General features: G+C 49.2%; 1 protein-coding gene across 9 annotated transcripts in view; it reads left to right on the forward strand.

Annotated features, from left to right (window-relative positions):
- CFAP251 (cilia and flagella associated protein 251) overlaps positions 1–19,318 on the forward strand; it is an 86,621-nt gene that overhangs the window by 13,744 nt on the left and 53,559 nt on the right. For 8 of the 9 annotated variants that reach the window (XM_054441793.2, XM_063646790.1, XM_063646788.1 and 5 more), the window contains exons 4-7: positions 3,372–3,512; positions 5,872–5,981; positions 14,178–14,289; positions 14,489–14,569. In XM_054441793.2, coding sequence (XP_054297768.1) covers positions 3,372–3,512; positions 5,872–5,981; positions 14,178–14,289; positions 14,489–14,569 — 444 coding nt within the window. The remainder of the gene's footprint in view (positions 1–3,371; positions 3,513–5,871; positions 5,982–14,177; positions 14,290–14,488; positions 14,570–19,318) is intronic. The other variant, XM_063646791.1, reaches the window with a different exon arrangement.

The raw sequence follows: 19,318 nt of genomic DNA on the forward strand, positions 1-19,318 counted from the left end.
AGCACATGTTTCAGAGAGCAGGGGGCTGGGGGAAAGGCCATAGATCAACAGCATCCCAAGGCAGAAGAATTTCTCCTAGTCAGAACAAAATGGAGTCTCCTATGCCCACCCCTTTCTACACAGACACAGCAACAATCTGATCTCTCCTTCCTTTCCCCACACTTCCTCCCCTTCTCTTCAACAAAACCGCCATCGTCCTCATGGCCGGCTCCCGATGGTCGCTGTCTCTTCGGAGCTGTTGGGTACACCTCCCAGACAGGGCAGCCGGGCAGAGGCGCTCCTCACCTCCCAGACAGGGCGGCTGGGCAGAGGCGCCCCTCGCTTCCCAGACGGGGCCGCCCCGGCAGAGGCGCTCCTCTCCTCCCAGACGGGGCGGCCGGGCAGAGGCGCTCCTCACTTCCCCGACGGGGCCGCCCGGGCAGAGGCGCTCCTCGCTTCCCAGACGGGGCCGCCCGGGCAGAGGCGCTCCTCAGTTCCTCCCAGACTGGGTGGCAGCCGGGCAGAGGCGCTCCTCACCTCCCAGACGGGGCGGCCGGGCAGAGGCGCTCCTCCCTTCCCCGACGGGGCGGCCGAGCAGAGGCGCTCCTCACTTCCCAGAGGGGGCGGCCGAGCAGAGGCGCTCCTCACTTCCCAGAGGGGGCGGCCGGGCAGAGGCGCTCCTCACTTCCCAGACGGGGCGGCCGGGCAGAGACGCTCCTCACTTCCTCCCAGATGGGGTGGCGGCCAGGCAGAGGCGCTCCTCACCTCCCAGACAGGGCGGCCGGGCAGAGGCGCTCCTCACCTCCTAGACGGGGCGACCAGGCAGAGGCGCTCCTCACTTCCCAGACGGTGTGGCGGCTGGGCAGAGGTGCTCCTCCCTTCCCAGATGGGGCAGCCAGGCAGAGGCGCTCCTCACTTCCCAGACGGTGTGGCGGCCGGGCAGAGGTGCTCCTCCCTTCCCAGATGGGGCAGCCAGGCAGAGGCGCTCCTCACTTCCCAGACGGTGTGGCGGCCGGGCAGAGGTGCTCCTCCCTTCCCAGATGGGGCAGCCAGGCAGAGGCGCTCCTCACTTCCTCCCAGACGGGGTGGCGGCCAGGCAGAGGCGCTCCTCACTTCCCAGAGGGGGCGGCCGGGCAGAGGTGCTCCTCACTTCCTCCCAGACGGGGTGGCAGCCGGGCAGAGGCACTCCTCACCTCCCAGACGGGGCGGCCGGGCAGAGGTGCTCCTCATCTCCCAGACGGGGCGGCCGGGCAGAGGTGCTCCTCATCTCCCAGACGGGGCAGCCGGGCAGAGGTGCTCCTCACTTCCTCCCAGACGGGGTGACGGCCGGGCAGAGGCACTCCTCACCTCCCAGACGGGGCGGCCGGGCAGAGGCGCTCCTCACCTCCCAGACGGAGTGGTCAGGCAGAGGCGCTCCTCACTTCCCATATGGGGTGGCGGCCGGGCAGAGGCGCTCCTCACTTCCCAGATGGGGCAGCCGGGCAGAGGCGCTCCTCACTTCCTCCCAGACGGGGTGGCAGCCGGGCAGAGGCGCTCCTCACCTCCCAGACGGGGTGGCCGGGCAGAGGCGCTCCTCCCTTCCCAGACGGAGTGGCCAGGCAGAGGCGCTCCTCACCTCCCAGACGGGGCGGCCGGGCAGAGGCGCTCCTCACCTCCCAGAGTGGGCGGCCGGGCAGAGGCGCTCCTCACTTCCCAGAGTGGGCGGCCGGGCAGAGGCGCTCCTCACTTCCCAGAGTGGGCGGCCGGGCAGAGGCGCTCCTCACTTCCCATAGGGGGTGGCAGCCGGGCAGAGGCGCTCCTCACTTCCCAGATGGGGCAGCTGGGCAGAGGTGCTCCTCACTTCCTCCCAGACGGGGTGGCGGCCAGGCAGAGGCGCTCCTCACTTCCTCCCAGACGGGGTGGCGGCCAGGCAGAGGCGCTCCTCACCTCCCAGACGGGGCGGCCGGGCAGAGGCACTCCTCACCTCCCAGAGTGGGCGGCCGGGCAGAGGCGCTCCTCACTTCCCAGAGTGGGCGGCCGGGCAGAGGCGCTCCTCACTTCCCAGAGTGGGCGGCCGGGCAGAGGCGCTCCTCACTTCCCATAGGGGGTGGCAGCCGGGCAGAGGCGCTCCTCACTTCCCAGATGGGGCAGCTGGGCAGAGGTGCTCCTCACTTCCTCCCAGACGGGGTGGCGGCCAGGCAGAGGCACTCCTCACCTCCCAGACGGGGCGGCTGGGCAGAGGCGCTCCTCACCTCCCAGAAGGGGCGGCTGGGCAGAGGCGCTCCTCACTTCCCATATGGGGTGGCAGCCGGGCAGAGGCGCTCCTCACTTCCCAGACGGGGTGGCGGCCAGGCAGAGGCGCTCCTCACTTCCCAGATAGGGCAACAGGGCAGAGGCGCTCCTCACTTCCTCCCAGACGGGGCGGCCGGGCAGAGGTGCTCCTCATCTCCCAGACGGGGCAGCCGGGCAGAGGCGCTCCTCACTTCCTCCCAGACGGGGTGGCAGCCGGGCAGAGGCGCTCCTCACATCCCAGATGATGGGCGGCCGGGCAGAGGCGCTCCTCACCTCCCAGATAGGGCGGCCGGGCAGAGGGGCTCCTCACATCCCAGATGATGGGCGGCCAGGCAGAGACGCTCCTCACTTCCTAGACGGGGTGGCGGTGGGGCAGAGGCTGTAATCTTAGCACTTTAAGAGGCCAAGGCAGGAGGCTGGTAGGTGGAGGTTGCAGAGAGCCGGGATCACACCACTGCACTCCAGCCTGAGCACCATTGAGCATTGAGTTAGCGAGACTCCGTCTGCAATCCCAGCACCTCGGGAGGCCGCGGCAGGCAGATCACTCGAGGCCAGGAGCTGGAGACCAGCCCGGTCAACACGGCGAAACCCCGTCTCCACCAAAAATACAAAAACCATTCAGGCGTGGCGGCGCGCGCCTGCAATCCCAGGCACTCGGCAGGCCAAGGCAGGAGAGTCACAGGAGCCCGAGGCAGGGAGGTTGCAGCAAGCCGAGATCCCGGCAGTACAGTCCAGCTTCGGCAACAGAGGGAGACCGAAAAAAGAAGGAGAGGGAGACCGAAAAAAGAGGGGAGAGGGGAGAGGGGAGAGGGGAGAGGGGAGAGGGGAGAGGGGAGAGGGGAGAGGGGGAGCTACTTTTTGTATTTCTAATAGAGACAGGGTTTCACCATGTTGGCCAGGTTGGGCTCGAACTCCCGACTTCAGGTGATCCACCCACCTCAGCCTCCCAAAGTGCTGGGATTACAGGCGTGAGCCACCGTGCCTGGCTGAGGACTTTCTTAAAGTGGTTCCTCTTCGCTGGACTGTTGATGTGAAATCCTTCCCCTCCAGCGAGTTCCTGGAGCCCCAGCTCTGGGCTGAACACGCTGTAATGTCTTGCTGGTTTTGCCCTTGTCTTCCAGACCATGACCTGGTCGTTTGGATGGAACAGTTCTCTTCCTGTTTACTATATTCGAGAGGAAAAGCAGAGAGTTCTTCTGTATGTTTGCGCTCACACTGCAATCATCTACAACGTGTTCAGGAATAATCAATACCACCTTCAGGTATGCAGGGATTTCCTTCCTACAGGTAGAGGAGTTGTCTTTAACGTGTGTGTGGTATTTTGTTTTGTATCTCAAGGGCTGACTTAATTCTATCACTGTCGTATTTTCCCACTCTCCTTGGAACTAAAAGCAATCCTGTCTTTAGAAACACATGGTATTGTTTATTGTCTCTCTGTTTCTAATGAGAATCAACTTACAAAACAGCAGTTGATATTAATTTTATAGTGAGAATTTAAAACATCTGTATTTTTTACACTTCTGCAAAAATGTGGACAGCGTAGATCATATCTCCACAGATATAACACAAAGGGCAGCTATTCAGCAGGGTGCCGACCTCATGGACAGTTACACATGTCTCTAGTTTTCAAAGGACTTTCATCTTATAACTGTACCGAGAAGTGGGTATTCATATACCCATTTTACAGAAGAAGAAACTGAGGCTCAGAGTGGTTTAAGTGACTTGCCCAAGACTGTACTAGTAAACAATGACTCTACATCTCCTGTCTTGAAAGTGTTAAGTAGGTCAGTTGTCCTTTTATCCCTCCCTCCTTTCAGCAGTTTTGCTCATTTTCACCCCTCTCTGAGCCTCCCCCATTTGTCCTTCATGCCTGCCCTCCTCACAGCACTCTGCCTCCTTTGTTCCTGACGTTTGGGACCCATTTCATTTTCATCATTTACCTTTCCAAGCATCCTATTCCTTGGTGTCTGACTTTCCACTCGTTGACCTGGTAAACTGTTCCATATCACCCTTTCAGTTAATGTGTGTTGTTACAGGAGCATCCTTAGCTGATGCCTAGATCAAAAACACCACAAGGTATTTACCGAGGACCCAGTCAATACTCAGTGTTGTGCCAGGGACTCAAGATATCTGGGTGCAACTTAAGGAATTCACTCTCTAGAAGTCCAGAAATACACAGGTAGAAATCAGCAGGTAGCTCCCCTTGGAGCTTCATTGAATGCATGGCAGTGAGCACAGTGGTGATGGCAGAGAGAGAAGGAGAGATTGCTGTGGGTGGGCTCAGATAGTCAGGGCGAGCAGGATGCGCAGATGGGCTGGGGTGGAAGAAGGCAGGAGTCCAGCCTCACTAGGGCCAGAGGGCTGGGAGTGGCCTTGACCATCCATTCGTTTCACAAATAGTTATAGCTGCTATGTTTCAGAGTATAGGTCTGTAGTAATGAACAAAATAGATGTATTTCCTGCTCTCATGGAGCTTACAGTCTAGTACAGAGACAGACGTTAAACAAGTGAACACATAAATGATTATAAATTGTAACCAGTGCTTGAAAGGAGATGTGAAAACGCTCTAAGGGAGAAAAATCAGGGTAAGAGAAGACTTAACTTTAGATTGAGTGGGCAGGGATTGAAGAGGTGCTGTTTCTGCTGAGACCTGGAGGATGCGAATGAGCCAGCCAAAGACAGTCTGGGGGAGAACATTCCAAACAGAGAGAGCAACAAGTGTTCAGGCCTGTGTGTGGGGCCTGGAAAGAAGGCTGGTGTGGCTGCCCCACCATGAGGGAGACAGAGAAGGAAGGAGGGAAGAGGGGCCATTTCCCAGCAGGGAGTGCTGCCATTTGTGTTTCCAGAAGATTCCTCTCTTGTGTGTATAAAAGGATTGTAAGAAGATAAGAGTGGAAGCAGAGGCCGAGAATGGTGGCTCATGCCTGTAATTTCAGCACAGGCCTTGGCCGAGGAGACCGAGGTGGGTGTATCGCTTGAGCCCAGGAGTTTGAGGCCAGCCTGGGCAACATGGCAAGACCCTTGTCTCTACAAAAAATGTAAAAATTAGCTGGGCACGGTGGCATGTGCCTGTAGTCCCAGCTACTTGGGAGGCTGAGGTGGGAGGATTGCTTGAGCCCAGGAGATGGAGGCTGCAGTGAGCCGAGATTGTGTTGATGCCCTCTAGTCTGGGTGACAGAGTGAGACCCTGTCTCAAACAAACAAAAAGAGTGGGAGTAGAGACACCAGTGAGGAACTTTTTGCGCCAGAGCTGCTCAGAGCCCTGAAGTGAGCAGTGTTGTAGAGAGAAGAGGCCGGCAGCGTGACTCAGAGTGGCTGGGGAGGGGAGGGCCCAGATGCTTATCCTCCACTTGGGTTGGGAGTTGCCGCTTGCCTTGACCTCTAGGAGCCACTGTTCATGTGGGGAGCTTGTCTTTCAGGTGTTTGGAGGGAGAGAAAGTTTGAAAATCACCCACTAGGAAGTGGAGAAACCCCCAGGAAGGCCAGCGGGAATAGAATTTCCAGCCAGATGAGTGTTGAAAGGGTCTCAGATCTCTCTGTGGGGCCCCGGCCTTTGCTGATGGTGGCCAAGGCTGGGCCGCATCTTGGATGTTTCAAAGCATTTTTTCTCCATTTCCGTAGGGCCACGCCAATATTATCTCCTGCCTCTGCGTCAGTGAAGACAGGCGGTGGATTGCCACAGCAGACAAAGGGCCAGACTGCCTGGTGATTATATGGGACTCCTTCACAGGGTAGGCTTCGTGTAGCCACTTCTTTTTTCCCTGAATTTTTGTAGAGTATCTGCCACTGTGTGATAGTGACAGAATGAGTAATGCCAATGCCTAGAAATTTGATTTGTTGGCGTTCCACAGTAGACTGGCTTATGCTGACTCACACTAACCTAGCTCACACAAGCTCAAAGCATAACCCAGATGGCAAATCTGTCATTTACAATGAGAAACATTACTTCTACAAGGACAGATTTTTTAGTGGCTGGTCATGCTGCCTCTTCTGGGCAGTTCTTAATGGTTGCTACCAAGTGTTCCTGTCTATCCCTGCTCCCCGTTCCATACATTTCTTGTTGGATATGTTCGATTTCTATCTGTTTGCCTGCCATGGTTTTAGGTACAGTAATGATGGGAGGCTTTCCAAAGCTGCTGTTTCTCTGCAGTCTCTCTCTAATTCTAACAACCCACCATTGCCTCCTTTCTTTTATAGTACAGACAGGGTCTCGCTCCATTGCCCACGCTGGAGTGCGGTGGCGCAATCATAGCTCATTCAGGAGAATCAAGCGATTCTCCTGCCTTGGCCTCCTGAGTAGCTGGGACCACAGGCGCATGCAACCACACCTGGCTAACTTATTTTTGTAGAGAGGAAGTCTTGCCATGTTGCCCCGGCTGGTTTTGAACTCCTGGCTTCAAGAGATCCTCCCATCTTGGCCTCTCAAAGCACTGGGATTATAGGCGTGAGCCACCTTGCCTAGCCTCTTTTTAAATATTTTATTTTATTGTATTATATTTTTGTAGAGATGGGGTCTTGCTTTGTTTCTAGGCTGGTCTTGAACTCCTGGGCTCAAGCCATCCTCCTGCCTCGGCCTCCCAAAGTGCTGGGATTACAGGCATGAGCCACCGCATCTGATCTCTCTTTCTCTCTTTTTTAAATTAACAGACTTTTATTTTTAGAACAGTTTTAGATTTACAGAAGAATTGGGAAGATAGTACTGAGGATTCCCATATACCCCACGCCCAGCTTCCCACATTAGTTACATCTTACATTAGTAGGATCAATTTGCTGTAATTCATGAACCAATAATGACACATTATTATTAACAGACATCCAGGATCCCACCCAGGAGACCACATTCGATTTAGCTGTGATGGCTCCTTAGGCTCTTCTCGGCTATGGCTGTTTCTTAGACTTTCCTTGTTTTTGATAACTGACAGTTTTGAGGAGTACAGGTCAGGGATTTGGTAGAGTCTCCATCTATTGGACTGTGTCTGATGGTTTTCTCGTGATAAGCCTACCAGCCTTTTGACACACTCTGGTGTCTAAGAAATGAGTTGCAGTGACCTTCTTAACCTGGGGGTAAAAGGCAGGCTTACTTCGATCAAGCATCAGATAAACCAGTCCAGGTGGTGAGGGGAGGTTGACAGCCCACAGACTCTCTGGCACTGGAGCTGGGTCCGGAAGGCCGGGGTTCTGTACCCTCCTTATATCTGCTTCTGTACCTCACTCTCCTCCTTCCCCGGCTGGAGGCAGACTGAATGGAGCGTCTCTCTTGTATCAAGGTTGTCATCCGGTATTGCCTTTCTTCCTAACTCATCAAATTCACCTTTTCTGGTTCCTTTTCTGATTGTGCATCCAACAAGGAATGGTGGAATTTCCGTGGGCTTGAGCAGTGCTGCTCAAAGTGTACTCTGCAGGCTGAGCTGATCTGTCAGCTGGTCCTGGGCTATGTTGAACAGAAAGTACAGAAAATGAGAGGGGGCCTTTGGGAACTTTTGTAGCAATTTGTTCTTGCTATGGTATTTTTATTTTGTGAAAGTATTTGACCTGGGCTGGGTGCAGTGGCTCATGCACTTTGGGAGCCTCCCAGCACTTTGGGAGGCTGAGGCAGGAGGATCACTTGAGGCCAGGAGTGGGCAACATAGTGAGACTCTGTCTCTACAAAAAATTAAAAGTTAGCCACATGTGGTGGTGCATGCCTGTAGTCCCAGCTACTCCGGAGGCTGAGGCAGGAAGATGGCTTGAGCTCAGGTGTTGGAGGCTGCAGTGAGCCATGATCATGCCATTGCACTCCTGCCAGGGTGACAGAGCGAAACCCTGTCTCAAGAAAAAAATATGTATTGGTCTGCAATGGAATACAAGTTTTTAAAAATATCTTTCACCACAGATAGTTTGCAAAGTGCTGGGCAAGAAGCTGCCTAGGCAGTTGGGGGATACTGTGGGGCTGAGCAGGCCACCTTGTGTGACAGCCCTCAAGCAGGAAGCCGTCTTATCTGCCAAGGACATTGGGAATAGGGCTGGTAGTTTGGGCTGTAGGATGTGCCATGGTGTAATCGATGAGAATGCAGTAGAGGTCCACCAAATGAAGGGAAGGAACTGTAGGGTTTCAGGGAGGGGCCTGGTTGGGGACAAAAAGCATGAGCCTGCAGCAGATGGTGGGTGGGGGAACGTGGTGATGCTTGTCCAGCCGTGCTGGGCAAGGGGGGAATAAGCATAGGGAATGTGACTGGTGGTGGCTTGCCTAGGTAGGAGAATTGGAAGGGGAGAAGGGAAGGGGCCTGGGGGACTTCAGAGTGACATGAAAGAGCAGGTGGCAGGAGGCAGGTGTGAGCGCGGGCTCTGGCGTCCACCTGGGTTTCCATGCCCACTCGGCCGTGGCCTGCTGTGTGACTTGGAGACCCAGAGAAGAAAGTGACTTTCCCATTTGTGAAAAAAGAATAATGACGTCTGCTGTTTTTTACTTTCCTCAGGCTGCTGTAACAAATTAGCTCAAACGATTTATTCTCTTGGAGTTCTGGAGGCCAGAAGTCTGAAACCAAGGTGTTGGCAGGGTTGGCTGCTTCTGGGGGCTGTGAGGAAGAATCTGTCCCAGGCCTCTCCCCTTGCTTCTGCTGGCTGCGGGCGACCTTTGGTGTCCTTGGCTTGTGGACGCATCCCTCCAATTTCTGCCTCCATCTTCCCATGACATTCCCACCATGCATCCATCTGTGTCTTCTTGAGGACACTGGGCATTAGATTTGGGGCCCACCCTAGTCCAGCACAACCTCATCTTAACTAACTACATCCACAAAGGCCCTGTGTCCAAATACGGTCATATTCTGAGGTTCTGGGTGGGCCTGAGTTTGGAGGGGCCACTTAGCCCATTAAACCCAGTGCACAGGATGTTGTGAGGATCACTAGAGCGCAGCACCAGAATGCAGCATGATAGAGGATCCTAGATGCGTTTTCTTTCTTAACTCCTGGCCTGAGGCAGAGAGCAGTCAGATTCACTGACAAGATTGTTAGGGCCTGGTTGGGTAGGTGGGTGGGGAGGGAAGAGTTCAACAAGTGAGTCCAGATGCACTAGGAGGTTAGGAAGAAGTTACGTTGAATGTTCTAGAGTGGGGGACACAGGAACTGCTCTCCCGCAGGTGACGAGTGACCTCCAGGGGATCGCATTACCCAGCCCTGATCCTCATCTGACTTGACTTCTCTGTGGCATCTAACACTTCATTTTCTGTGGCTTCTCTGATCTCACATCCCTACAATACAGGGCCTTTGTGTCTGGCTTCTTTCACTTAGCATTGTGCTTGAAGGTTCATCTGTGGTGTGGCACGTGTCCTTTCTACGGCGGAATCACATTACATTGTATGGATAGACCAAACAATGTATGGTCTTTCATCTGGTTTTTTGTTTTGTTTTTGTTTTTGTGAGACAGGGTCTCACTCTATCACCCAGGCTGGAGTGCAGTGGTGTGATCATGGCTCACTGCAGCCTTGGCCTCTGGGGCTCAAGTGATCCTCCCACCTCAGCCTCCTGAGTAGTTGGGACCACGGGTACATGCCACTGAGCCTGGCTATTTTTTTTTTTTTTTTCTGGTAGAGAGAGGGTCCTGCTATGTTGCCCAAGCTAGTCTCGAACTCCTAGGCACAAGTGATCCTCCTGCCTTGGCCTCCCAAAGTGCTGGGATTACAACTGTGAGCCACTGTGCCCAGCCTCATCTGTTGTTGTTGTTGTTGTTGTTATTATTATTATTATTATTATTCTTACTGAGACAGGGTCTTGCTCTGTTGCCCAGGCTGGAGTGCAGTGGCACAATGTCAGCTCACTGCAACTTCTACCTTCTGGGCTCAGATGATCCTCCCATCTCAGCCTCCCAAGTAGCTGGGGCGACAGGTGCACACCACCACACCCAGCTAATTTTTTCGTATTTTTTAAATAGAGATGGGGTTTCACCATGTTACTCAGGCTGGTCTCGAATTCCTGGGCTCAAGTGATCCGCCTGACTCAGCCTCCCAAAATGCTGGGATTACAGGCGTGAGCCACCATGCCTGGCTCATCTGTTTAATTTCTTAAAAAAATGATTTTAGTACATTTTAATAGAAAACTGTTAAATTTAATGAAAACCAGGCCGGGCATGGTGGCTCACGCCTGTAATCCCAGCACTTTGGGAGGCCGAGGTAGGTGGATCACTTGAGGTCAGGCGTTCGACACCAGCCTGGCCAGCGTGGTGAAACCCTGTCTACAAAAATACAAAATACAAAATACAAAAAAATTAGTCACGCACAATGGTGCACGCCTGTAATCCCACCTACTCGGGAGGCTGAGACAGAATCGCTTGAACCCAGGCGGCAGAGGTTGCAGTGAGCCAAGATCGTGCCATTGCACTCCAGCCTGGGCGATAGAGCGAGAATTCATCTTTAAAAAAAAAAAAAAAGAAAAGAAAAAATTAATGAAAACTGATACATTTTCATGGAAAGCACTGGCTGCCATCTCCGATCTTAGTCTTCTTTCTAGAGGTAATCAGTTTGGTGTGTTTCCTTCCAAAACATTTGCTTTTGTTTTGAACACATATATATGGATATCTTCATGTAGTTTTTCTCCACAACATTGTTGGTGTGATCTTTTCCCAAACAAATCTGATTGTGTTGCCACCCTGATTAAAACCCTTTAGAGACTGTCCATTGTCAAATCAACTTAGGCTACAGGGGACATGCAGCCTGCATTAGGGCCCTGCGGACACTTCCCCCAGAAAGTGAAATGCCCGTTGCCTGCACGCGTAGCCGTCTGCAGCTGCCACACGCTCTCAGCTGCAAGTACTGGCACATCCAACTTAACCACAAGGGAAGGGTATTATCTCATGCAGTAGAAGGCTGCAGTCGGCCGGCAGAAGGGTCAGAGTCCTTCAGGTGTGTCTCGTCTCTGAAGCCTTTGCTGACCAACACCTTCACCAGACAGAGCTGCCCTGTTATGATGTTGAGCCACTGTTTTTTCCTTGTTTGTGAAACTGTCTCTCTACTAGACATGAAGCAACTTGAGGGCAGTGATTTTTTTAAAAACATTTCACAGTAAAGCATATCTGTGGTTAATAATGCAAATGCTACGTTAATATGAATTTTATGATATCCCAAGTGATTACTTTGGGACCCAGAAAAGATTATTCAGAGGCTGTTTTGGTTTTAGGATTAATATTCATTTTATTAGTGATAAATTAAAAACCATAGTTCTTCCTCCAGTTTTTCGCTCAACTTAAAAATCTTACTCTGTTTATAAATCTAGCATATTTTTGCAATCACCTTTGAAGAGGCTTTGATTAATGTTTGGCCCCACTTACAAATTTGGTTATTAACTCCTTTTAAATATGTAAAACTGCATTTCAATATTTAAGAGATTTAGTTTCGTTAAGTTTTTTAGTAGTCTGATTAACAAACAAATCCTTCATGGTACTTAAGTAATTACTGCAAATCTAGTAAATTAGACATAAATATGGTACATCTTAAGTTTCCTTAAGTGTTCTAATATTGTTTATAAACCTATTACAATTTTAATTTAAAATCACAAGTCTAAATCAACTACATATTTTAAATTAGCGTCACAAATCTAATCTGTTAGCAACTCTGGTATGTCAAATTCACTTAAACATTACAAATTCCTAAAAAATGAACAAATTCTCTTATCACAAATATGTTAATAATGCAGGTCTGACTGACTTCATCTTCTCTATATTCAATTCCAAGTATCTCCAGGGATAAGATACATTTTCTCACTAAAGATTTCACTGTGTTATTTCCAATCATTTTGGGATTGCCTTCCCAGGTGAATTTTTGGGGCTACTTCTCAGTGGGAAGAAGTTTCTCAAGTGACAGAGAACCAGAGAAGTCCTCAGCTGGGACACAGACTTGATGCCAGCCAGTTGGGACTCTAGTGTGACATACAGAGATGCTGAGGCCTGTTTATCTTCACTGTATCTAGGACTCCATAAACAACAACAACAAAAAAGAACCATGCAGCCCGCATTCCTGGTTTAAGTCTTGCCACCACCCACTTTTCATTCCAGCGGGAATCAGCAGACCTCCCCCAACCCAACCATTACAACTTCTATCTTCACATCCACTGCTTCTGTGCTTTGGCTGTCTTAGATACTTGCATATCATCTAATTCTGGGTATTTCAAGGCTGTGTTGGAATCATACAGCTCTAAGGTCTTGTCAGTAACACAGTATGGAAGTGTAGGAGCAAAAAATAAAAGTTCCTCCTCACCCAAACCCCATCTTCAGAGGAACCATTGCTTACAGTTTGGAGTCTATTCCTCCAGAGTTTTTTCAATACATACACACGCACATACACACACACGATTAGGATGATGCAATTGTTTTGCAGTGTGCTTTTTTCACAAATTTTGGTCACTTTCCCAATCTACCTCATTCTTTTTGAAGGCAGCAAAGTTTTTATTTTTATTTCTATTTTTTATTTTTATGCCTTTATTTTTTTTTGAGATAGAGTTTCACTTTTGTTGCCCAGCTGGAGTGCAATGGTGTAATCTCGGCTCACTGCAAACTCTGCCTCCTGGGTTCAAGTGATTCTCCTACCTCAGCTTCCTGAGTAGCTGGGATTACAGGTGACTGCCACCACACCCGGCTAATTTTTTGTATTTTTAGTAGAGACGGGGTTTCACCATGTTGGCCAGGCTGGTCTCGAACTCCTGACCTCAGGTGATCCACCTGCCTTGGCCTCCCAAAGTGCTGGAATTACAGGTGTGAGCCACCATGCTGGCTTTTTTTTTTTTTTTTGAGGCAAGATCTTGCTCTATCACCCAGGCTGGAGTGCAGTGGTGTGATCTTGGCTCACTGCAGCCTCAACCTCCTGGACTCAAGCGATCCTCCCACCTCAGCCTCCCAAGTAGTTGGGCCCACAGGCACGTGCCACCACACCTGGCTAATTTTTCTATTTTTGGTAGAGACAGGGTTTTGCCATGTTGCCCAGGCTGATCTCGAACTCCTTAGCTCAAGCAATCCACCCACCTCAGCCTCCCAAAGTGCTGGGATTACCGGTATGCAACACTGTGCCCAGCCTAGTTTCTTATCATATGGTTATGCTATAATATCTTTTTAAACAATTCATGTATGGTATATTAAGGGACATATGTGTTGTTTGATTTTTGCTATTAGAGCAGTACCACGATGACTGTGAATTTTCATTGACCTTTGTTTACTTTTTCCATGATTTCCCTAGGAAAAAGTCGTAAGAGTGGAGTTCCTGGGCTGTAGGATGTATGCATTGAAGGTTTTGATAGATACAGCCAAACTGCTTCTAGAAAAGTGCTGCTCCTTTGCATTCCCACCTACGTAGGAGAGTGTCCGATTCCTTGAGAGCTGGGACGTTGTCCTAGTCATCTTTTCATATTTACATCCTTCCTGCCAGGCATAACCTGGCACAGAATCAGTGCCTGGTACCTAGTGAATGAGAAACTAGAGCTTGTAAAGAGGGCAAACAGCAGGCCCATTGCCTTGAGTTAGGCTTGACTATTATTGTTGTTGAGGTTAAATTCGCATAACATAAAACTGACCATTTTAAAGCATACGGTTCGGTGACATTTACACTCTTATGCAACCATCAACTCTATCCAGTTCCAAAACATTTTCACTGCCCCAGAAGGACACCCTGCACCCATTACCTGTCTCTGTGGGTTTGCCTATTCTGGCCATTTCATATGAGTGGACTCATACACTATGCGCCTTTCGTGCCTGGCTTCTTTCACTCAGCATCGTTTCCAAGGCTCATCCATGTCATAGCATGCGTCAGTGCTTCATTCCCTTTTATGACTCAGAAAGATTCCACTGTATGGATAGACCACATTTTGTTCTGTTTTGGAGAGGTTTGGGCTGAGCTCAGACCTGCCCTGGGCCTCTCTGGGAAGCCAGGGAGACCTCAGCAAGTGTCGCCCCCCCTTGTCCTATTTTGCAGTATTCCTGTGCACACAATATTTGACAGCTGCCCTGAAGGGAGCGGCATCAGGGCCATGGCCATGACCCACGACGCCAAGTATCTGGCAACCATCTCAGATGCTGAAGTCCAGGTAAAGGCCCTGGCCCTGTTCAGCTCTGTTCAGGCTGGGCTGCGTGATGTCTGTGATATTCTCAAAAGACCAGACTCCAAAGCACAGAGTCTGGGCCTCTGTCCTTAGTTACTTGAAGTTTTGGGGTCACCACAAGAGGTGTAAGTTACTTCAGACTTCACAGACCTTCTCATGCCCGTCTCTCTACTGTCACCTACAGAAGGTATGCATCTGGAAGTGGACTTTGGCAGTGGAAACGCCAGCATGCACTCTCGAACTCCCCACAGAGTACGGTGTTCAGGTGAGTTCAATTGGAGCCTGTCAACATCAACCTGAAGTTATACAGGTGCCAGGCCAGGCTGGGCGTGGTGGCTCACACCTATAATCCCAGAACTTTGGGAGGCTGAGGTGGGTTATCACTTGAGGTCAGGAGTTCAGGGCCAGCCTGGCCAACACGGTGAAACCCTGTCTCTACTAAAAATACAAAAATTCCCTGGGCGTGGTGGCGCATGCCTATAGACCCATCTACTTGGAAGACTGAGGCATGAGAATTGCTTGAACCTGGGAGGCAGAGGTTGCAGTGAGCCAAGACTGCGCCACTGCACTCCAGCCTGGGTGACAAAGTGAGACTCTGTCTCAAAAAAACAAAAACAAAGTTCTACTGATGCCAGGCCAGAACCTACTTTTTGTTTCAGTAGAGTTGTGTTATGTTGCAGTAGAGTGTTTTTGTTTGTTTGTTTGTTTGTTTGTTTTTTGAGACAGAGTTTTGCTCTTGTTGCCCAGGCTGGAGTCTGGAGTGCAATGGCACGATCTCGGCTCAACACAACCTCCACCTCCCAAGTTCAAGTGATTCTCCTGCCTCAGCCTCCCGCGTAGTTGGGATTACAGGCGCGCGCCACCATGCCTGGCTAATTTTGTATTTTTTTAGTAGAGATGGGTTTTCTCCATGTTGGTCAGGCTGGTCTTGAACTCCCGACCTCAGGTGATCTCCCCACCTCGGCCTCCCAAAACGTTAGGATTACAGGCGTGAGCCACTGCGCCTGGCCTCAGTAGAGCTTTTAAAACCCTTTCATTTCCTGATCTCATTTTACTTGAATATAATAGCTAATATTTTTCAAGCACTTATGTTCCAGAGTCTGCTAAATTCTTTACTTACATTATCTCACATAATCCATGCAAACATGCTAGCAAAAAAGATATTATTATCTGTGGAATACTACCATTAATTATTAAATAATTTGTCTAAAATCACCCACCTGGCAGTCTTTCTTATTCTAGAAGTGTGCTCTTAACTACTTCGAACCTTGTAAAACTAACTCTGAGGAGTATAGGGAAGTCATCATTATTGCTCCCAACTTACGTGAGGTGACTTGCCAAGGACACCCAGAAAGTTTCTATCAGGTCTCCTTATTTTCCTGGGTCACTGCTCCCTGCTTTTGTGACTTGTCTTATTCATCCTTGCGTGCTTCATTTGTCATATATTTATTGAGTATCTGTTCTGTGCCAGGCACTGTGATAAGTACATGCCTGATTTGCAGGATCTAAAACCCAAACAGAGGGTTTGGGTGACTAGACTCAGCCAGGGAAATATGGTTATGCAGCCATATGTCCATCTTCTTTCCTTTCCCTCCAACGTTCCTCTTGCCCCTAAAAAATTTTTTCTTACTCCTTAAGGTTGTGCTAACACAGTAGCCACCAACCATATGTGGCTATTTAGGATGGATTTTTCTATTGCTGCAAAAAACACCATTGGGGTTTTGATAGCGATTGCGTTGAATCTGTAGATCACTTTGGGTGGTATCATCATCTTCGCAGTGTTGTCTTCCAATCCATGAGCATGGGATGCCTTGCCGTGTATTTATGTCTTCTTTAATTTCTTTCAGGAATGTTTTGTAATTTCCAGAGTTCAAGTCTTCACCTCCTGTAACTTTATTCCTAAGGATTTTGTGGTTTTTTGATGCTATTATAAATGAATTTGTTTTCTTAATTTCCGTTTTAGATTGTTCATTACTAGTGTATAAAAAGGCAGCTGATTTTTGTGTGTTGATTTTGTACCTTGCAACCTTGCTGAGTACACATGGTGATTTAAATTTAAAATGATTAAAATGAAAAAAATCTTTTTTGAGACAGGGTCTCACTGTCGTCCAGGCTGGAGAGCAGTGGCACAATCTCAGCTCACTGTAGCCTCTGCTTCCTGAGCTCAAGCAGTCCTCCTATCTTAGCCTCCTGAGTAGCTGGGACTACAGGTGCACACTATCATGCCCAGCTAATTTTTTAATTTTTTACAGAGACAGAGTTATGCCACATTGGCCAGGCTGGTCTCCAACTCCTAGGCTCAAGCCATCCACCCGCCTCAGCCTCCCAAGTGTTGGGATTACAGGCATGAGCCACCACACCCGGCCCTCTTCTTCTTTTTGCTATGCTTTCTTCTTGGGTATTGTCATCTATTCCCAAGGCTATTTACTTCCAAGACATATCCTGATATCTTTCCTCTCCTTTCCACCTCTGTCACCACCATCCTAGTCCAGGCCACTGTCACCTCTACCTGCATTATCTGGCCTGCTGGTCTCTCTGCGTTCACTCTTGCTTCACTCTCTAACAGTCTTCCCACAGCAGTCAGACTGTTTTTGTTGTTGTTGTTGTTTTGTTTTCTTTTTTTTTTGAGATGGAGTCTCATTCTGTTGCCCAGGCTGGAGTGCAGTGGCACGATCTGGGCTCACTGCAACCTCTGCCTCCTGAGTTCAAGCGATTCTCCTGCCTCAGCCTCCCGGGTAGCTGGGATTACAGGCACGTGCCACCATGCCCAGCTAATTTTTTGTATTTTTAGTACAGATGGGGTTTCCCCATGTTAGCCAGGATGATATCGATCTCCTGACCTCATGATCCGCCCGCCTTGGCCTCCCAAAATGCTGGGATTACAGGTGTGAGCCACCGTGCCCGGCCAGAGTGTTATTTTTATTTTTCATTTTTAATTATTTATTTATTTATTTATTTTTGAGATGGAGTCTTGCTCTGTCACCCAGGCTGGAGTGTGGTGGCGCAATCTCGGCTCACCGCAAGCTTTGCCTCCTGGGTTCACGCCATTCTCCTGCCTCAACCTCCTGAGTAGCTGGGACTACAGGCGCCCACCACCACGCCCGGCTAATTTTTTTGTATTTTTAGTAGAGACGGAGTTTCACCGTGTTAGCCAGGATGGTCTCAGTCTCCTGACCTTGTGATCTGCCTGCCTCGGCCTCCCAAAGTGCTGGGATTACAGGCATGAGCCACCATGACCGGCCATATTTTTAAATAATTAAAATATTACATCATTCCCATACTTAAAATCCTTCAGTAACTTCTCATTGTCCTCAGAATAACATTAAAATTCCATGACATGTGGCCTCCAAGGTGTGATCTGATCCCTCTATCCATCTCCTAACGTCTACCATCCTGATTATTGTTTATCAGTTTGCATTTTCCAGAATTTCATGTATAATAAATGGACTCCGTTTGCAGAGAGCTTTGGTTTCTTTCACTCAGTTTTGTTGTTGCACGTATCAGTAGTGTATTCCTTTTTATTGTTGAATAGTAGTGCATTGAATAGGTATGTAACTGTTTATTAATTCACTGTTAATGGACATTGGGTTGTTTCCTGGTTGTGGCTATTGAAAATAAAGCTGCTGTGAATGTTCATGGACAAGTCTTTATTTTTGAAGGAGATTTTCCTTTGGTATAGAATTCTAGAATGGTAGTATTTTCTTTCAGCACTTCATATCTTCAAGGATGTGATTCTGTTGTCTTCTGGTTTCTACTATTTTCTGTTGAAAAGTCAGCTGTCAATCCCTATTTTGAATGTTGTGTGTCTCTCTCCTTGGACCCCAGCTGCTTTTACAGATTTTTCCCTTGGTTTTCAGTAGGGTTTTATTTTGTTTTGTTCTGGTTTTGAGACAAGGTCTCACTCCATCACCTAGGCTGAAGTGCAGTGGCACAGTCACCACTCATTACAGCCTTGATCTCTTAGGCTCAAGTGATTTTCCCACCTCAGCCTCCCAGGTAGCACCATCATACCTGGCTAATTTTTCTTTTTTTTTGTAGAGATGGGGTCTCGCTGTGTTGCCCAGGCTGGTCCCAAACTCCTGGGCTCAAGTGACCTTCCCACCTCAGTCTCCCAAGGTGCGTTAATTATAGGCGTGAGCCAATGTTGCACCAGCCCCAGCAGCTTTTCAATGATGTGTCTGTGTGGAAGTGGGTATGTTGTTGATTTTTGTAAAGCTTATCCTTTAGGATTTCTTGAACCTGAGATGTTATATCTCTTCTCAGTTTTGGAAAATTCTCAGCCATTACCTCTTTACACATTTCTTCTGCCACATTCTTTCTTTATTCTCCTTCTGGGGCTCCAATTACATATACGTTAGACCTTTTCTGGTCTTGTCCCACTGGTCTTTTATTTTGTTTTCTGTATTTTCTATCCTTTCATCTGTTTCTGCTTCAGTCTGGATGTTTTCTACTATAATTTGTCTTCCTTTCCTGCTGACTAGTTCTTTCTTTGGCTGTATCTAAATTTTTGTTAAACTGTCTATTGAGCGTAGTTTTAAATCATTTTTTTCAGGTCTAGAATTTACATTTGATTCTTTTTTAAGTAGAGCTATCTGCTGAGATTCCCCATCTTGTCCTCTGCTTTCCTGCGTGTTAATCCAGTGATTGTCACGTCTGTGTCTAATAACCCCAATACTCGGATCTCCTGTGGCTTCTTTCTGCCGATTGCTTTTTCCTCTTGGTTTTCAGTCATTTGGATGGGTCTTTTTTCTTTTCTTTTCTTTTCTTTCTTTCTTTTTTTTTTTTTTTTTGAGATGGGGTCTTGCTCTGTTGCCCAGCTGGTCTTGAACTCCTGGCCTCAAGCGATCCTCCTGCCTCAGCCTTGCAAAGTGCTGGGATTCCAGGCATACACCACAGTGCCTGGCCTGGATGTATCTCTTTAATATGCCTGGCTATTTTTTACTGAATGCCTGATGTTGTGTTTTTTAAAGTGTAGAAATAAATTTGAGGCTTGAGATGACTTCGTCCAAAGAAG

The sequence above is a fragment of the Pongo pygmaeus genome, chromosome 10 (assembly GCF_028885625.2).
Source record: "Pongo pygmaeus isolate AG05252 chromosome 10, NHGRI_mPonPyg2-v2.0_pri, whole genome shotgun sequence".
In the NCBI taxonomy this organism is placed as follows: Eukaryota; Metazoa; Chordata; class Mammalia; order Primates; family Hominidae; genus Pongo; species Pongo pygmaeus.